The sequence below is a fragment of the Aotus nancymaae genome, unplaced genomic scaffold, assembly GCF_030222135.1.
Source record: "Aotus nancymaae isolate 86718 unplaced genomic scaffold, 86718_ANA_hifiasm-v0.15.2.pri h1tg000083l, whole genome shotgun sequence".
Classification (NCBI taxonomy): Eukaryota; Metazoa; Chordata; class Mammalia; order Primates; family Aotidae; genus Aotus; species Aotus nancymaae.
In genome coordinates, this window is record NW_026988498.1 from 1,915,163 (window position 1) to 1,936,343 (window position 21,181).

Sequence of the window (21,181 nt, forward strand, 5' to 3'; positions counted from 1 at the left end):
ATGGAGCCCGAGCTGGCGGCTCAGAAGCAGCCTCGGCCGCGGAGGCGAAGCCGCCGGGCCTCTGGGCTCAGCACGGAGGGAGCGGCGGGGCCTTCAGCCGACACCTCCGGGCCGGAGCCGGACGGGAGGTGAGTGTGGGGGAGGCGAGTGTGGGGGAGGCGAGTGCCAGACAGGAGGTGAGGGCCGGCCGGGAGTTGGGTGTGGGGGTGGTGAGGGACGGGGAGGCGAGGGCCGCTGGGAGGTGACGGGGGGGAATGGGGGAGGTGACGGCAGCGTGTGTGTCGGGGGTACCTGGGCCGCTGGAGGGAAGGGTGGCACAGGGCTGAGTGATAGTGTGCCTGGTGTTGGACTGAGGTGGGTCCTGAGACCCCAAATTGCGATTTCCCTGCCCGGTGGAAAAGGTGCTGGCTTGAGTTTCCTCTCCTCCTGACTGCTTCTCAGGGGAGACGGGAAAAGCCACAATGGTTTTGTTCTCTACACACAACTGGCTGTAGGCTGGGGTTCCCAAATAGCTTTGCTCAGACCGAAACTGTCACGGAGCGTCACGAGAATGGGCTTCCATGTCCTGAGAAAGAAAAGGCTGGTGGATGAGTTGCCTTCGGGATATGGGTTATGAGGTGCCTGTTGGAGAGTTCATCACAACTAGTTTCGTGTTTTTTCTTTTTACTTTTGTGGAAGTACACATTGAAATGAGGCTGTATGACTCGTGTTTGGCTCAGTGAAATTTCGCAAAGCGAACCCACCTGTGTAAATCAGTTATACATTTGGGAATTGTCAGCAAAAGACTTGAAATCGAAAGTCGTCTTAGACTGTGAGTATAAAGGACGAAGTGTTTGAGGACCAAACCCTGAGGTTCTCCCAGCGTTTAAAAGCCAAGGTAATGAAAGTAATGCTCGGGGGTAGCTGGTGAGTTAGGAGGAAGAAATCAAGTATAGGATCCAGGAGGCCAAATGGAGAAAGGATTTCAAGGAGGACGTGGGGAGCTGTGTCAGGTGTTATTGATAGGTCAAATACAAGGATTAAGTAGAAAGATGAGGATTAGACTAGATGAGGAATTGAAATTAAATTTGGTAATGAAAAGAGAGTATTGATTGTAGGTGGTTTCCAAGAGTGGTTAGAATATCGAACTTAGAGTGGTTTGCAACAGATTGAGAAGAGAATATGCGATTTGTTCAGGAAATAATGTGAGTGCCAACACTAGGAATATGGAAATGGAAAATACTGTTCTTACTATCTAAGATTTATACTCTAGTAGGGAAGAAAGATAAGTAGGTTAATGATTATAACGTGTTTTAAGAGTTATTGTAGAGGTGAACACAGAATGCGATACATTAGAGAGAACTCTTAATCCTGACTGGAGCGAACAGGAAATGATTTCCTGTTGCAATCCCTGAGTCTTTGAGGACCAGTTTAGAGAGCAGATGTAAATGGATGATTTCAGGCAGAGAAGAAGCATGTAGAATGGCCCTGAAGCAAATGGGTCTGATGAGTTCTGGGTGTATATTCTGTTTTATTATTATATTAATAATACTAGTTGTATAGAGGAGGGAGACCAATGTAGGGATAAGGAGGAAGTAGTCATGAGAGATTATGCTAAAGAGGTAAAAGCCACATCAGGAAGGGGCCTTGTATGCCATCACAGAGTTGGGTTTTATCTTCACGGTAATGGGGAAATACTGAAAGGCTTTAAAAAGCCAATGGCATGACGTATTTGCATTTTAAAAGATCAGTTTGTCTTCCATGAGAAAAATAAGCAACATTTTGGAGTCATCTCACCATTTATATTTTACGAAAACTATTCCGCCAAAACGTGCTCATATACATAAAAATTTCAAGAGATTTGTGGATCCAGCTGTGTATACCAAATTAAAATTTCCAAGTTTAGAAGGTGGATTGGTAGGAAATCAGTCTGCAGTAGTCTAAATGAAAAAATGATGACTGTTCAAATCTGATAGCTGGCAGTGGGATTGGTGAAGAGGTTTCACTGTGATACCCTCGTGCCATTACCATACTGTATTGATTACTGTTGCTTTGTATAATAAATTTTGAAATTGGGAAATATGAGTCCTCCTACTTTGTTCTTTTTTTCTCAAGATTGTTGTGGCTATCCTGGGTCTCCTGCAATTCGATGTGAATTTTAGAATCAGCTTATCAATTTTTACAAAGGAGTCCAATGGGATTCTGATAGGGATTGCATTACATCTTATAGATCATTTTCAGATGTATTCCCGTCTACACAGAGTTACGTAGTCTGATCCATGGACAAGGGATGTTTTTCCAATTATTTAGATCTTCAATTATTTTCAACAGTGTTTTGTAATTTTCAGAGTATAGTTTTGCACATTTTCCTAAATGTATTCCTGAGTATTTTGGGGTGTTTTTTTTGATGCTGTTGTAAATGGAATTAATTTCTTTTGAAATGGGTAAAGTTCCCTTGTCCCCCTTGCAGGGCATGCACTGGGGGTATGCTCCTGCTTCAGTGCCCTGCTGTTCAAACCTCTAGGGGAACAAATAGACGAGCAGGCAGTAGGACTCCAACCCCATGGGGGTTTATAGGCACAGGATGGGGGCGTGGTGGGCCAGAGTGGTCTTAGGAAATGCAACATTTGGGTAGGAAAACAGAAATACCTGTCCTCGCCCAGGTCCATGGGCCCTGGCCTGGGAATGGAGCCCTATCGAGGGACCACGCCCTCCTCTACCCAGCATTTCCCTGCCCGCCTCAGTATCACTTTATTTTCAGTTTAATCATTTCAGTTATATAGGAATACAGTTGATTTTTGTATATTGATCTTGGATGCTGCTATCTTGCTGAACTCATTAGTCCTAATAGTTTTTTAGTGGTTTCCTTAGGATTTTCTATATACAGGGTCATATCATCTGCAAATAAAAAGTTATACTTCTTTTTCCAATCTCTAGATGCCCTTTTTATTTCCTTCCTAATTGCCCTGGGTAGGGCTTCCTGTACAATGTTGAACAGAAGTGGAGAGACTGGAAATTCTTGTTTTATTTCTGATCTTAAGGGGAAAGCATCCAATCTTTCACGATTAAGTATGATGTTAGTTGTAAACTTTCTTAGATGTCCTTTATCAGGTTGAGAAAGTTCCATTCTATTTCTAGTTTTTGTGTGATTTTTATCATGAAAGATTTGGGGGTTTTTTCCTTCTGTTTATTGAAATGATCATGGTGGTTGTTATTGATGTGTTACATTAATTTTGTTTTTTTTTTTTTTTTAATGTTAAACCAACTTTGTTTTCCTGGTATAAATCCTGCTTGGTCATGGTGTATAACATTTTTTATATATTGTTGGATTCATTTTGTTAGTATTTTGTTGAGTATTTTTGTATATATAGTCATGAGTTGTTCTGTAGTTTTATCTTGTACTATGCTTATCTGGTTTTGGTATTGGGGTAGTACTAGCCTCATAAAATCAGTTGAGAAGTGTTCCCTACTGTTTTGTTTTTTGAAAGAGTTTGTGAATAATTGGTATGTATTCTTTAAATGTTTGGTAGAATTCAGTGTAAAGCCACCTGGGCCTAGACTTTTCTTTATAGTTTATTATTATTATTAATTCAATCTCATCTCTTGTTATAGGTGTCTTCTGATAGTTTGTTTCTTATCCAAGTCAATTTCAGTAGTTTGTATCTCTAGGAATTTGTTTCATCAAAGTTATCTAATTTGTTGGTGTACCCTTGTTCATAGTATTTCTTTATAATCCTTTTCACATAATGTCAATAGTAATATCCCCTTTTTTATTTCTGATTCTTATAATTTGTGTCGTCTTTCTTTTTCTAATAGTCAGTCTAACTAAAGGCTTATCAACCTTGATCTTTCCAAAGAATCTGATTTTGGCTTCATTGATTTTCTCTGTTCTTCTATTCTTTATTTTATTTTCAGTTTAATCCTTACTGTTTCCTGCTTCCTGCTTAGTAATCTGAATAATCTGCTCAGATTAGTCTGCTTACTTTAGGTTTAGTTGGCCCTTTTTGTTTCCAGTGTCATGATTATAGATTAAGTTACTGATTTGAGATCTTTTTCTTAATATAGGGATACAGCTATAAATTTCCCTTTGAGCATTGCATTAGCTGCATCTCATATTGATATATTGTCTTCACTATCATTAATCTCAAATTATTTTCTGATTTCTCTTTGATTTCTTTGAGCCATTGATTATTTAGGAATGTGTTGTTTAATTTCCACATAATTGTGAATTTTTTTTTTTTTTTTTTTTACAAAGATGGGGTTTCACCATGTTGGCCAGGCTGGTTTTGAACTCCTGACCTCAGGCGATCCACCCGCCTCAGCCTCCCAAAGTGCTAGGATTACAGGCATTCACAAATTTTTTCTAATTTCATTATATTGTGCTTAGAGAATATACTTTGTATCATGTATTATTTCTATCCTTTTACATTTATTTAGATTTTACTGTTTTTAGATGCACATATGTTTGTAATTATTATATCTTCCTGATGAATCTATCCTTTTATTATAAAATGTCCCTCTTTGGTAACATTTTTTTCTTTTAAGGGCTATTTTGTTTGATGTTAGTGTAGCTACTCCAGCTTTCTTGTGGCTTGCCATTTGCATGATATATTTTTATCCCTTTTATTTTCAAGCTGGTTATATCTGTGAAACTAAAGTGTGTCTCCTGTGGACAGCACATAGGTGTTTCTTGGTTGGTTGATTGGTTTTGATCCTGTCTGGCTATCTCTTTCTTTTGATTGGGTTGTTTACTCCAATTACATTTAATATTATTTATTGATATAGTTGGATTTATGTCTGCCATTTTGTTGTGTTTTATATACGTCTTTTGTTTCTCTGTTCCTCCTTTATTGCTTACTTTTGCATTAAGTGAGAATTTTCTAATTTATAGCATTTAAATTCCTTTACTGATTTTTTTTTTTTATCATTGAAACTGCTTTTACTAGGGCTTTTGGTTTTGTGTATGAACTCCAATTACTATCTGGGTCACTTTGAGTCTGAAATTCTTCTTGTAGTGTTTCTTGTAAGGCATGTCTGCTAGCAACAAATTCATTAAGTTTGTTGTTGTTGTTGTTTTAATATGGGAATGTCTTTGTTTCTCCTTCATTCTTGAAAGATAATTTTGATAGAATAGTATTCTTTGCTGAAACTTTCTTTTTCTTTGAGTACTTCGAATATGTTATCCCACTGCTTCTTGCTTCCATTATTTCTGTTAAGAAGTCAGCTATTAATCTTACTGGGGTTCCTTGTAAATAACAAGTTCTTTTTCTCTCGCTGCTTTTCAGATTTTCTATCTTTAACTTTTACCATTTTTACTATTATGTGTCTGTCTGTGGATGTCTTTGTGTTTATCTTACTTGAAGTTTATTGAGCTTTTCCAAATGTGAAGGTGGTTGTTTTTCAGTAAATTTGAGAAGCTAAGCCATTGTTTCTTTGGGTTTTTTTTTTCCCCCCTCCTTTTTTCTCTTTCTTTCTGGTACTCCAGAAATAGAAGAGAGAGAAAAGGGAAATGTGGCAAATAAAACAAAATTTTAATGTAAATATTTAAGCCAAGCAGTTCTACCCACAGAAATGTATCTTAAAGTAATTGAGTAAGCGTACATGGATGTATGTACAAGAAAGTATATCCTAGCACACTTGTGTAGTAGAAAGGTTAGAAAAAACAGGAAGAAGAAGTTAAATACATTGTTATTCTGTACAGTGAAACATTTTAATAATTTAAAAATCTTTATAATTCAGGTGGAATTTATTTGGTATGTTGTATAAGACGTATTTGGGATTTTAGGTTGTTTGTTGCTACATCTCTATGTACCTGTGCAAGTTTCTCTGGGGCGGCAGTTCTGTGTTTTGGACCTCTGGACCTTTTTATACTCTTAAAAATATTGGACATCACAATGAGCTTTTATTTATGTAGATTCTATTCTATTAGAATTAAACTGATACATTTTTAAAATATTTAATTTTCTAAATTTGAGACTCATTACATATTAACATAAGCTATATACTTTGAAACATTATTTCACTAAACAAAAACAATTAGAAGAATGGAGTTGTTTTACAGATTTCTCAATTACCCAATATCTGGCTTAATAAAAGAGAACTGGATTCTTATCTCTGCTTCTGCATTTAATCTGTTACATTGTGTTGTTTTGGTTACACCATATGGAGAGAAAATCTGCACATAACATAGAGTTTTAGTTCAAAAAGGAATGAGTACTTTTAATAGTCATTTCAGATAATTGTGGATGATATTTGATACTACATCAGAACTTTTTTTATTTATTTATTTTGAGATAAGGTCTCACTCTGTCGCCCAGGCTGGAGTGCAGTGGCACCATCTCAGTTCACTGTAGCCTCAACCTCCTGGGCTTTAGCTATCCTCCCACCTCAGCCTCCTGAGCTGGGATTAAAGGTGTACATTACCATGTCTGGCTAATTTTTTTGTGTTTTTTGTAGAGATGGGGTTTCACTATGCTGCCCGGGCTAATCTCAAACTCCTGAGCTCAAGTGATCTGCCTGCCCAGGCTAATCTCAAACTCCTGAGCCCAAGTGATCTGCCTGCCTTTGCTTCCCAAAGTGCTTGGAGTTACAGGTGTGCACCACCATGCCTAGACAACAAGTGGTAATTTCTTAATGTTGGCTGCAATTTGGAATCTGAAGCTGTATCAGTGAACTTTTCACTTTCTATTACATTAAAATCTATTGATCTCTTTAAATTTTGAGTGGATCTTTTTACTCATGCATGATTTTGTGACTGCATTTATCATTTGGGAAATATTGGAGGACTGAGTTATGCTGATTTCTAAAGGTTGACACATTTTATTACATACTTTCAAAAAATCACAATCATTAATATCACCATCAATCTCATGCAAAAGCTTTTAGGTATTGGGAAGTTTTCATGCTCATAGTGATGGATGCAAGTTTCCCAAAATTCTAATTGAAAGCTTAAATGTTATCATTAGCAGCAACACTTTATTTTAGAATAAATGTCTGCAAAATACCCAGGTCCAAATAATGATAGTTTATCTGTTGTTCACTCAAGTAAAAATGGTGTTCTATGAAAACAAGCAGCTGGCCGGGCGCGGTGGCTCACGCCTATAATCCCAGCACTTTGGGAGGCTGAGGCAGGTGGATCACGCAGTCAAGAGATCGAGACCATCCTGGTCAACAAGGTGAAACCCCGTCTCTACTAAAAATACAAAAATTAGCTGGGCGTGGTGGTGCACGCCTGTAGTCCCAGCTACTTGGGAGGCTGAGGCAGGAGAATTGCTTGAACCCAGGAGGCGGAGGTTGCGGTGAGCCAAGATTGCGCCATTGCACTCCAACCTGGGTAACAAGAGCGAAACTCGGTCTCAAAAAAAAAAAAACCAAACAGCTAATTTGCCTCACAACTCAATCACAGAATTGCTTTTTCTCAACACAGCCTTATTATGCAAACTATGTTTCTTACCTAGAGGGATCTTTTTCCTGACAATCATATCTTTAATTGTAGCATTTAGTCCATTTACATTTAATGTCTAATTCTTATTTTATTAAAGTTAATGTGTTTTCTTTCTGGCTTTTAAAAGTAGGGAAAAGAAGATGGAGCCCAATGTACAAATAGAGAATTTGGCCTTAGATAATACAGGTTATCCATTATAACAAAAGAAAAGGTTTATGATAGGTTGGTAGATTGGACAGTGTAAATACATAGAATAATATTAGATATAGGGTCATAAGCTGAAGGTGAGGTGGACGTGGAAAGTGAGTGTTAGAAGACTAAAGAAGAAGAAGAGATTTTAAATAGTTATTTCAGAGAGTAGAAAAGCAAATGACTAGGGAAATTTAATAGCCTTGCTGGTCAGAACTGAAGTTAAATAAAATATTATAAACCAGGTTTTGTCTCTACTGAGTATTTGTTGGTTCTTGAGATTTCTTCATATTGAGTTAAAACATTTTTTCATCATAATGTAAGTGTACTAATTGCTATAGGACATGGCAAGAGAGAGATAATTAGAGGGAAAAGAGGAGAAACATCTGGAATCCATTGGAATATATGTTTTCTATGTAGATATTGCCTATTATATGACAGGCCTTTAACTTCTTTCTCCCCACTTCGCAGTTCTGGGTAGCAGGCAGGGGTCTTCCCAAACAACTGTAGGTTATACTGCATGGTTGAGAGCTCAAAATAAGGCCTTCTTTCTGGCCTAGTTTTTTTGCTACCAAATTTGTTTTGACCGCAACTTTGATTTACCTAATTATTTTCTTTCTTTTCCTTTGAGAATGTACATTCTTTTAACATTCTTTTAGACTAGAACCTGTAGACAAAGAGTAATGTTTAAAGAGTTTAGGTTTTAAAAGCAGTCAGACTTCCTAGGTTCAAATTCTGGCTCTTGAGGACCTTGGGCAAGTTACTTAGTCTCTAAATCTCACTTCATAGTACCTATGTCTAAGATCCTGAAAACTGGACACAAACAATGTTTAAATAATTTTATTTCTGTCTTTCAGGGCCTTAGATAATCCATAGAACTTTACATATCCTCCATATGGCAGAAATATAAATACATACTGATCTTTTTAAGGGTTTTATAATATTTTCCCTTTTTGAAGATTTGAAATAATGCTGTCCATTGGTAGCAAAATAATGGTATGACCTATGATCTACCAACAGTGATAAGGCTTACTCTTTGAATTTTGTTTTTCCAGTAAAATTAGTTGATGAATTTGTACAATGGATATCCAGAGTTGAAGGTATGGTCTTAAAGCCAATTCTTGACAACCCAGGATTTTTATTAGTAGTAGTAGTAATAGTTGCCAAAAATAAAAAGCATGCTCACAGAAGTTTATAAGGCCACGTGCCCCCACATAAGTTGAATGTTTTTAAATAGTTTATTGAGGTATGATTTGCATATCATAACATTCACTATTTGTAGGTGTATAATTCAGTGATTGTCAGTAGATTTATAGAGTTGTGCAGTCATCACCACAGTCTACTGTTAGAACATTTCATTACTCCAAATATCCCTGCTCCCACCCTAGCCCTAGGCAGCCACTGATCTGCTTTCTAGCGCTATACATTTCTATTTTCAGGACATTTCATATAAGTGGAGTCATAGAATGTGTAGACTTTCTGTATCTACCTTCTTTCACTTACATCATATTGCCAAATCATATTCTATTATATGAATATACCACATTTTGTCACTCCGTTTACCGGGTGGTGTACATTTGATTTGTTTCCAGTTTGGTGCTTTTATGGATAATGCTGCTGTGAACATTTGCATATAAGTCTTTGTGTAGGCTTGGTACAGTGGCTCATGCCTATAATCCCAGCACTTTGGAAGGCCGAGGCAGATAGATCACCTGAGATCAGGAGTTCCAGACCAGCCTGGGCAACGTGGCCCATCTCTACTAAAAATACAAAATTTAACTGGGCGTGGTGGCATGTACCTGTAATCTCAGCTACTCGGGAGGTTGAAGCAGGAGAATTGCTTGAACCTGGGAGGCGGAGGTTGCATTGAGCCGAGATTGCACTACTGCACTCCAGCCTGGGTGACAGAGCAAAACTCGCGTCTCAAAAAAAAAAAAAAGGCGTGGTGTAGACATACATTTTCACTCCTCTTGGGTAAATTCTTGGGGGTGGAGTTATCAGGTCCTATGGTAAACTTACTAACATCTTAAGGAATTGTCACACTGTTTCCAAAGAGTAGTAGATTTTTTTTTTTTTTTTTTTTTTTTTTTTGAGACAGAGTTTCGTTCTTGTTACCCAGGCTGGAGTGCAATGGCACGATCTCGGCTCACCGCAACCTCTGCCTCCTGGATTCAGGCAATTCTCCTGCCTCAGCCTCCTGAGTAGCTGGGATTACAGGCACGCGCCACCGTGCCCAGATAATTTTTTGTGTTTTTAGTAGAGATGGGGTTTCACCATGTTGACCAGGATGGTCTCGATCTCTTGACCTTGTGATCCACCCGCCTCGGCCTCCCAAAGTGCTGGGCGAGTACTAGATTTTTAACGATGTATGCCTTCAGAATTTCTCTTCCCTTACTGTTACTTGCTGTTGTCATTATCCCCTGTTCCCTCTTCCCTAAATTTGCTGCTGTGGACAAGGCCTGAGGATTAATGCAGGACATTAGGATGTCTGGGGTATGGTGGGGGAGCTGGTGGTTGATCTGGGTTGTGGTAGAGGATGGTTTCTAGATGCTCAACTGTATTCTAGACAAGATATTCCAAGATGTATGTATTAGTTGAGACTCATATGCAGATGAGAAAACCCTAATATAATAGGAGACATAGTCTACATGATTGTCAGCTTCCTCTAGAATCTTTATGAAGTAGAAGAAGAGACAACTCCTTAATAGCAAAGATGCTGAACAGTCGTGGATGTTTACTACATCAGATATTTGACCCAAATACATGAATCGTTTCTAGAATGATTCTGGTTTTGCCCGATTTACAAAGAAATTGAGAACCTCAGTTGCTTAGCACATCCCAAATATAAAAAATGTTAATTGCAGAGGATAAATTATATGATTCTTTTTACATGTATGGTACTCTTGGCATTTACAGGTTACATTTTTTATTTTGGCTATGTATGAGTTACACATAGTAGTTTGTAATGAGACTGACAGAGTTACTTGAGTTGCACTTGTGGCACATGAGAGCAGCTTCCTTTTAACCAGCAGCTGCATTCTTTTTTTCTTTTCACATTGAAAATAACTCTTCTTAGATCCTGAGACATCTCAAACAATTTTCAATTATATATGTCTTATTTTGAGTGTCCCTATGCTAATTTATTGCTATGTCAATGACATAGTCTGCTGTATTCCTCTCATTAATCTTTTGTCCTGCTTGCTGTTTAGAAATATCACTTTGCTAACTCATTCTGGTTGTGAATGAGTTAAGGGTTTCATTGTAAACCCCTAAACATCTACTTTATGATAAGCCAATATCTTTATATTTTTGAGGTTTGCTTTCCTTTTTAATTGGAAAAATATATTTTTAGGATAAGAGTATATGTATAGTGCTTGTCACATAGTAGGCACCCAGTAAATGGAAACTATTGCCTTTTTAAAAATCTTTTTCTGAAACTCGTTTTCATTCTGCACTCATTTTTTTTAAAATAATGAATGCATCTTGAAGGTAAATTATGCTTTTAAAAATGCTTTTTTCCTGTTGGTAATAGTAATGTTCAATACTTTTTTTGAAAATGAACGTTTATAATTTCAGGTCAAGTGTTATCTGCCATGGTCGTAACACACGCCAGAATCTCTGAAAACATAATTTGGCTTAAGAATGAATTAACAAGATGCTTTTCTTTTGAACAGCAGCTTTACCATTCTAATTATGATTTCTTTAAAACAAATTTAGTGTAAAAATAATTTACATTGTTCAAAAACATACCAAAGATATGAAAGGAAATGCATTAAAGGCCAAGGGAACATCTACAGGAGTCAAATAAGGAACTTGATTTAATATAAGCTGCTTCCTGAATGTATTGGTTTATTTTATTCCTTAAATGTCATAATTACTTGGATATATGAAAAAATACATTGGATATATGGACAAAAATTCTTGAAAAGGTGGACTGCCACTTTTTGCTCTACATTTCATCCTTTAAAGCCCTCCTTTTTAGGAGGTTGTCCTGTGTGTCTTCTGGAAAAAAAACACTTGTAATCTTAATGTTTTATGAAATTATTTTTCCCCCACAAGAATTTAAAATAGCTATTACATTTTGAGTCTGACCCTTGTGAAAAATGAGTATATGTCTTTCCAAGATTTGTGGAAGTTGGCACTGTCTCACATACTTTCTGGGCACAGTTTGTTTTTTGGGTTGCTTTTTTCCATGGGTATTGAAAATAAATAGGAACTTGTTATTGAAGTGGGAAAAAATAGCATTACTGTTAAGCTGTTTACAGATACTGCTGGGAAGAATTTTACAATATGATTGGAAATATTTTTCCAGTTAACCTTTTAAAAATTCTTGAGCCATTTTTCTTTCCAGCTTTCAGATAGCAAATGCATTCTGAGGTCATTGTGGTCATTTCTAGGGAATAAAGAAATTAATAGCTTTGGTTTTGTAATACTCCCTAATGCTTAAACCCGAAAGGAAATGTCATGGTGAATACCACTTTGTACTGTATGTTTGTATTAGATTTAAAATAACCTGAAAATTCATAATTGCTGCTTCTTAATTCAGTGCCCACTGATGGCTCCTGATAACCGTGTAGCATATGATAGCACTTAAAACATTCCTAGAGCAGTGTTTTTAAAAAGTGTCATCTGTGGACTCATAATAGAAAGGTCCTGTCTTTCCGATAATCTTCTACCATTTGTTTATGATAGTAATCCTATGTATTTCTTGATATGAATTATAATTTGTCTCAGATGACTTTTTGTTTAAATACCTTCTTCCAGTGTTTTCTCGAGAAAAAAATACCATTTTCTTTGTTGTTGCTTGACTTTTCTGCGGTAGTAAGAAAAGATGGAATAATCAGCTTCTTGTGTTCTTTTGTGCCACTGGAGAGGCCCTCAAAAAAAGTTTGAGTAGTCTTACTGTGTTTTGCTCTTTTGCAAATAATTATTTAGGAAATGTTTGCTTTAAATATCTTCAGATCTTTGCATCTAATTTCTGTTAGTGGCATCATATTTTCCCCAGATCAAGAACCTTGGTAGTAACTGAACAGGTTTAGGGAGGAAAAGTTAAGTCTGTCTTGCCAGTTTTGACCAGTCGAACGCGCTCTCAAATCGGCTTCTCCTCTCTATTCTTGTTAAAACTGTCAGAGCCCTAATCATCTTTTGTAAGCAATATTGGAGCTGCCTCCTAACGGAGCAGTCTTGCCTTCTTACAATCCATTGTTCATGTTACTTAAGATTCAATGGCTGCCACACATACTCAAGATCAAGTTCATTCTCTCCAGTGTAGTAAGTGAGGCTTTTCATGATACTTCAGCCCTTCCTTATTTCTTTACTCAGATGTAAGGAACTACTTGCAATTTCCAGAATGTAACTCATTTCACTCTACCTTAATGCTTTGTTAATTACTATTTTTCTTTCAGAGTCAGTAATACTTTGTATTATTTAAGTATTAATTCATCTGTGACACTTTCCAGACCTCCTCTTTTACCTTATAGCCATTTTCCTTTGTGTTCCTTGTCAAAAACAAACAAAATTCTCTTTTATATTTAGCTTAGAAAACTCCAGAAGCCCTTATGTTTGATTTAAGCTTGTACATTGTTGCAGGAAAGACACTGATCAGTGGTGTTTCTATAACTTTTGATGAACAAAGACTATGAGGCTTAAGGATCAAATGTATAAACAGACAATAACCTGACAATCCAAGAAGCCAAATAATAACTTGTGTAACAATTGACCTAAAATGTCCAGGACTTCATTACTAACTGCCAGCTTCCTAATTTTTGTCCCACTTCCAATTCATAACCAACCTGTAAAAGCCAGATACACACCCTAACCAATCACAGTAGGCTGCCCCAGCTTCTAGTTAGCCTGCCTACAGCTCCCCAGGCCAACAGCCTCCAGTCAGGGCATACCTGAGCCTTCTCTTTTTACCACTGTGAAACTTCACGCTCCTCTACGTTTCTTTCAGTCTTTGTCAGGATGCAAATGACAGTAGCTGACTCCCTTGCTACAGCAAGCACTGAAGAATCAGCCTTTACTTTTCTCATTTGGTTGATCTTCATTTATTTCCACAAGAAAAATTTAAAAAATCTGTATTCATTCTACATTTGTTTACATCTGAAGTGATTAATAACAAATTTAATTTATAAACTGCCTTTATCTCCTGTGCTAACTATGTTTTTGTGATTTTCTACATATTTTATAAACACAGGTTTATATTTTATAAACATATAGTGACTTATATTTTAGAAAGGTAAAGACAGTTTTGTCATAGAACTTTCTTGCTTTATGTCTTCACATTGAGTGGAAAAAAAACACAAAAAATTTTCACTTAACAGTAAAGAACAAAATTCTAGTCAAATTTTAATATTGACATCTTTGTCTCAAATGTAGTTATTCATAGCTTTGTATTTTGTTTGTTAAATCGCAGTTTAAAAAAATTCGGGATTTACCTGAAATGCAGATATTGTGAAGTTAGGTTTTGTTAAGAATATCCTTTTATTTTTGTTTTTTAAAATACTAGACATGAATATGTTGCTAAAATTTTTGCACTTAGGAAGTTTGTTTGCTGTTTCTTATTTAACCTATTAATATATTTCATGTCTTGAAGTATGTGTATGTTCCTAAGGTAAACTCTATTTGGTTTGGTGAATTATTTTTTTTAATGGTCTGTTAAATATAAATTTTCTATAGGTGCTTTCACTGTAAAGATTCTGAGAATGACCAGACCTATATCCTGTTTTGTTTTTTTAATATACCATCTCTCATCTTACTCAGATTGAATGACAGATCAGGCTACTTTAAACAGTTTTGAAACTATGGAAAAGATAGCTTTTTATCTGTTTAGTGGTCTATTATGCCACAGTCACTCTCTTTATTTATTGTTTGAATTTTCTGTTAACAGATATTCCCTTCGGAGAGGCAGTTCTTTCACATTCTTAACACCTGGCCCCAACTGGGACTTCACTTTGGTGAGTAGATACCTGGGTTTTTATTTCAGGACATTAGCTAGGATTAATTCCCCGGTTATCTTTCAATCTGTAATACAGCTTAGTGGTCTGTACTTCTGAGTGTCTTGAGGAACAGAATTCCTATAACCATTTTTGGCAGCCTAATTTAGTTCTTCTCTACTAGCAAGCTGTAATAACTTTTTCTTCCGAGTAAATATAAAACATATTTTGCAACTCACATCTATTAATCTCTATGCAGTCCTTTCCCTTATTCTTCTCAATATTAAATCTGATAATTATATTATGAAATGTGAAATTATTTTTATACATTTGCTATTGCCTTTTTTACTTGGTTGAAAAATATAAAAATGCTTGATTGCAGATTATGTATATATATATATATTTAATATATGTAATGAATAACTTTCTGCTATTAATCATCTCAGAATAGAGGGACTTTATTATTTTTACAGCAAGACTTTACAGAGGCATTTAATTTTGTGTGAAGTGGCAACAGAAAATTGATTCCTTTTGTACTTAAAACTTATTAGCTCGTAATGCATATATAAATAAAGTATGTACAAGCAGATCATGATTCTTATGCTTATTTGGGAAAATAGCAAAAATGATTCCAAATACAAATAATTTCATATAAATGCGTAAGTATGATCATGTATGTGCTTTTTTCCCCCCAGTACAGTCTTATTTCGCTAGGCAATTTCCTCCCCCTTTTTTCTCCTTCCCCATATTAGTCCATTCCCAGCCTCTGCTCTAACCATGTCAGCAATACCATCTGTGTCACTCATATAATTAACATACACACATAGGTTCATAGATAAATACACATGCAAGATTTTTAGTTGGTTGACTTTTCAAACCTGGGATCATATTATTCATAATTTTCTATATCTTCTGGGTATGACCTTGGGATCAATAAAATATTTCTTGAGTTCCGTCACCTGAATTCTGATCTATATTATATTGTTCTTTCATGTCTTAGATCATTTTCTTAATGTCTTTAAGCTCAATTCGAAACATTGTGTTATGATTTTGCTCTGCTGCTTTGAGCATTTCCTCCTGGTATGCCATCATTTCCTAGGGGGTAGATTTTGTTCCTTGTTTTCTTTTTTCTTAGAGTGATATTGTGTACAATTTGACTGAGGATTTTCTGTTCATTTTAGTGTGAATTTAGTTTTCAACTTGTACACAAAATCTTGGTTCAGATAGCTTTTCGGACTTCACAGCGCTCCTTCCTGTTGTTTTTATGGTACCTTGCTTTCTGAGACCAACTGGCTCTGTTACTTTCTCCACTTCTGTCTGGACTCTGCCTTTCTGTTTTTTGGTTTTTGTTTTTTCTTCTCTATTGCCCCTATCTTGCTCAATTTTGATTCAGTTCCCAGCAGTTTCTCCTCACTGTGGGGCCAGGAAGTTAAAGGGAACCCTAGCTAGTCCCTTTTTAAAGAGTTCCCAAGAGCTAAGCTGTGTAGGTAACCTGAAAAGTTATTTTGAGTTGTGGAAGAATGAAGTGTTACTCATGGGTGCTTATTCAGTATTGATCAAGTACCAGAAATAGTAGATATGTACACAGTTTTGCCACTACTGGCTCCAGCAGGGCTGAATGAAGGTGATAAATGATTATTGGAAAGTATTCCAGGGACATGGCTGTTCGTCCAGTTAATCAATCCTGCCTCAGGCAACAAATCTTAATTACGTTGGGTCATGAGGAAAGGATTTTTTTTTTCTAGTCAAGACCTTGCTGCTAAGATAAATAATGTGTTCCTTAAAAAAAAAAAAAACTTGCTGATTTTATATTTAAATTTTTTTTTTACTTTTTCTTTAACAAGTACCGACAGCCCTTGATTTACCTAAGAGTTCTGTTCTAAAAAACTTGACATAAGTAGTTTTTTAATAGGGTAGCCACTTCACAGCAAAGAGAGAACTTAGTCGGGGGAAACTGTTTAGACAGTATCTGTTCCAAAGACAATTCATGAACGTCCCTCCTCAAAATAATATTTTTTTTTGTTTAAGAGGAAGTCTTGCTCTGCCACCCATGCTGGAGTGCAGTGGCGCAGTCTCGGCTCACTTTGCCTCCCAGGTTCAAGCGATTCGCCTGCCTCAGCCTCCCAAGTAGCTGGAACTACAGGCGTGTGTCACCATGCCTAGCTAATTTTTTTTTTTTTTTTTTTGTATTTTTAGTAGAAATGGCATTTTGCTACTTTGGCCAGGCTGATGTCGAACTCCTGGCCTCAGACGATCCGCCCACCTCAGCCTCCCAATGTACTGAAATTACAGACGTGAGCCACGGCACCCAGCCTCAGAGTAATTTTCTTGTGACTGCAGTCAAAAGCTTAACTTTTTAAAACTGATTTTTCTAGTTTTATAGTCTTTGTTTTGTGATATAATATGCCTTCCTTTAAATGAGAATGAAATCTCTTTTTTTCTTCTAGAAAAGAAAACGCAGGGAGAAAGATGATGATGTTATAAGCCTTAGCAGCCTTGATCTGAAGGTAAGCCTTGCTGCCCTGTTAAAGAAAAGCATTTTAAAATATGCAGATAGCATTTTATTTTTGTGCTACAAGAATAACCAATGCTGGGTTTTGTTTTTGGGTGTTTTTTTTTTTGCGTTTCGTAAGTGCGAAAGTGAATAATATTAGCTCAGACACTGTCTTTGTGCTATTCTACTTCTTTGTTAAGAATGAGGGGGAAGCCACTCTCAAAACGTTAGGCCACAACTATTGATCACAAATACAAATGCCTAAGGAGACAGGCTGTAATCTGTGCAAAGGAAGGAGGTGAGAGAGGGCCAGTGGTGAAAAGGAGAGCCCCAGGCTCTAGCCCATTGTCACATGTAGGACGGTCAAAACCTGGATTTTTATATGAAATCTCCTGAATTTTAAATGTTGAGTCAATTTTTCTTAAAAAATACATGCAAGCAAAACAACTTATCTGTAAGTCATATGTGGCCCATGGGCTTCAAGTATAAGACACAGGATAAACTAATATTTGGCACACACTTTAAAATACTTAAAGTTTTCTTATGTGAAATTGTACTTAAATCCAAAAACCTGGTATCTTTGGAATTACTTACCTCATTTCTGCCAGTTTTCAAATTTTACCATAGCATCTTGGTTTTGGAGAGTCTTTTTTAAGGTTATATAAGAGTTGTACATTTTTAAATGCAATTTAAAAAAATGTTTCATATTATGTTTAACAGCAGCAGCTGCTGTTTCTTTTTTCTAAAAATTAAATTTTTACAATCTACTACTCATCAACATTTTAGCAAATCTAGCAGGTTGGGTTTTTTCTTATTTTTTACACAGTGTCTTCATAGACGAATTATGTGTTTTAAGTTTTAGGCATTTTGCAAAACAGTTTTAGTTGGATTTAAAATATCTTGTTTTCAAAAAAAGAAAAAATATGAAATGACAACCTTGATTATTTTTATGTATGTTTTAAATCAAATCAAATACAGAAATAAGACGGTATTTGTAACTTGCCACAGTAAAATACATGGTCTTCGATAAGCTCTAGCAATCATCAATATGTGGATTATTTCGAAGCAAATTCTAGATGCCCTGTCCTTTCATCTGTAAATATTCCATTCTATTTGTTATCTTTATTCTCTTAGATAAGAACTTTTTGTTGTTGTTAAAAGAGTCGTCTTCTCTCTCCCAGGCTGGAGTGCAGTGTCACGATCTCAACCCCCTTCAACCTCTGCCTCTTGAGTTTAAGCGATTCTCCTGCCTTAGCCTCCTGAGTAGCTGGGACTACAAGTGTGTGCCACTATGCCCAGCTAATTTTTGTACATTTAGTAGAGATGGGGTTTCGCCGTGTTGGCCAGGCTGGTCTCTTAACTCCTGGCCTCCCAAAGTGCTAGGATTACAGGTGTGAGCCCCCGCACCCAGCCTTAGATAAGAACTTTTTAAAAGCATAATAAAATACATTTTTTACAAAACAGTACAAATAACAGTAATTCCTTAATATCAGATTCAGTTCAGAATTGACGTATTTTCTTGATCATCTTGTTTATGTTTGTGGGGTTGCTTGTTTACAGTTATTTTGTTTGTTTTTGGTTGATTTTGTCTGTTTGAATTGGAGTCCAAATAAGACCCATACATTGTCATTAACTATATCTCTTAAATCTTTTTTATTTAGTTTATTAGTTTCCCCTGTCTTTATTTTCTTCTCTTATTCTTTTTTGTTTTATTTTATTTTTTTGAGATAATAGTCTCACTTGTTGCCAGGCTGGAGTGCAGTGATGCGACCTGGGCTCACTGCAGCCTCCCAGCATCCAAATAGCTGGGACTATAGGCGCACACCACCACGCCCAGCTAATTTTATTTTTAGTAGAGACAGTGTTTCACCATGTTGGCCAGGATAGTCTCAATCTCTTGACCTCATGATCCTCCCACCCCGGCCTCGCAAAGTGCTGGGATTACAGGTGTGAGCCACGGCGCTCAGCCCTAACTCTTTATTTTCTTGGAATTTTTTTGTTGTTGAAGAAACATGTCATGCAGGATATTCCTGATCTTTTTATAGCCTGAATATTTATGATTGCATCACCATGGTACCATGTTCTATGTTCCTGTTCCCTGTATTTCTGATCAGTTGGCAGTTAGAGCTGGAGACCTGATCCAATGTGTTTGTTTTGGACCATGTGCTTCCCTCAGAAAGTATATAATGTCTTTCTGTGATGCTCTCAAAATGGATGATCGTTGCCTAGATGTATTTTTTTTTCTTAGAGGTTCCAAAGTAATGGCATGCCTTTAACAGACCTCTGTGTATTAACTGGAATACTTTTGTAAAGAGAAAATTCCCCTTATCAGCCATTTGATTACTCTGAAGTTCTGATTTATAATAAAAGCCAGAACAAGTGGTTGATTCCTTCCCTTTGTCAGTTTTCAAAAATAACGAGTTCTATTCATTAGCATTCTCTGAAAGTAAGTAATGATTTTTTTTCTTCTTAGTATTATTATGAACTCATGGATATACATACTTGTTTTACATGGATTCAGTATTGTTTTGCTTTCTTTGGTTTTTTAGCATAGAAAAGACAGGGTCTTGCTATGTTGGCCAGGATGGCCTCAAATTCCTAGCCTCAAGCAATTCTCCCACCTCAACCTCCCAAAGTGCTGGGATTACAGGCGTGAGCCACCGAACATGGCCTCATTTCAGTTATTCTTACTGATGCCTCTCGTATCTGTCTTCAGCTGTTGGATGCTGTTTCAGGATGGTTCCTGTGTCCTTTTGACATGACCTTTATCTCACATCTTGTGGCTTAATAGCCTCCTTGCCTTCTAGGATGACAAATTATTGCAGGTCCTTTGTTTTTTTCTCTATACCTGGAATCAGTCATTTCTAAAAGGAGTCTGGTTGCTTTGGGAAATGGTAGGCTAAAATCTGGGCATTAGGAACACTCCCTTCTACTGGATTGGTCATTGTCGCTAGGACTTTTTAATGAACAAAGCTAGGAGATAAATATAATTTAAAAATATATGAATTGATATTGAAATTTCAAATTCAAAGATAAAGGGATTTAATTTAATCTTAATCAGTCTTACTATGTAGAGTTTCTTCAACTTCACCAAAAGTCCAGAGACACTGACTTAATTATACATTTGATTTATACCACAGTTCAAAGACAACAGCTTGCATTACTATTAATAATGTGATTAATGAAAGCATTTTGTTTTCTTGCATTTTTCAGCTTCTTTTTTTTAAACCTATAGGATTACTGTGTTTTTAAATTATTACACTAACTTCTGTGTGTAATTACACCAGCAGCTCATTAGGGTTTTTTAGTTATTACTTTTTAGTGTTTAAGAATTAACTGCTGCCGGGCATGGTAGCTCACGCTTGTAATCCCAGCACTTTGGGAGGCCAAGGCGGATGGATCACGAAGTCAAGAGATCGAGACCATCCTGGTCAACATGGTGAAACCCCGTCTCTACTAAAAATACAAAAAATTAGCTGGGCATGGTGGCGCGTGCGTGTAATCCCAGCTACTCAGGAGGCTGAGGCAGGAGAATTGCCTGAACCCAGGAGGCGGAGGTTGCGGTGAGCCGAGATCGCGCCATTGCACTCCAGCCTGGGTAACAAGAGCGAAACTCTGTCTCAAAAAAAAAAACTGCTTTTTAAATTTATCTTATAATTGTGTGACAAAATTATGTAGACTTCTGAAGTCATTCTACAGAGGATTCTTGTTCCTATTTCTGACTCTTCTACCCTACTCCCTCTTTCCAATGAAATCTCTTTTTCTTATCCTTCCACTTTTAAAATATAAGCAAACACACACAATTCCACTCTCTTGGATGAACTGCATGTAGCCTACGGTCTTTAATTATGTTTTGTTTGTATGTTTGCTCTTTGCTTTGGTGTATCTTTTCATATTTAGGTAGGTTTGTGTTTTTGTTCTAATGATTATCTTCATACTGATACCTTATATAATGCCTTTGGGCTACTATAAATGGGTTCATTCCTATGAGCATTGTTTTAGTTAACTAACACTTTTCCCTACCCTCTTTCCCTTCTGATTTGAAGTACTATTGCTTGACTTGTAGTTAATGCATTTAAGGCAGTAAGTGAGCTTATTTTACTTTTCATGTACATTCACCGCTTTCCTCCCATTTTAAAA

General features: G+C 36.5%; 1 protein-coding gene across 2 annotated transcripts in view; it reads left to right on the top strand.

Moving 5' to 3' along the window:
- Window positions 1-21,181, top strand: part of NET1 (neuroepithelial cell transforming 1) — a 45,357-nt gene continuing 24,176 nt past the window's right edge. The window contains exons 1-3 of one of the 2 annotated variants that reach the window (XM_012443442.2): window positions 1-128; window positions 14,502-14,568; window positions 16,995-17,054. In XM_012443442.2, the coding sequence (XP_012298865.1) occupies window positions 1-128; window positions 14,502-14,568; window positions 16,995-17,054 (255 nt within the window). Of the gene's footprint in view, window positions 129-6,435; window positions 6,572-14,501; window positions 14,569-16,994; window positions 17,055-21,181 lie in introns of those variants that run through there. The other variant, XM_064369079.1, reaches the window with a different exon arrangement.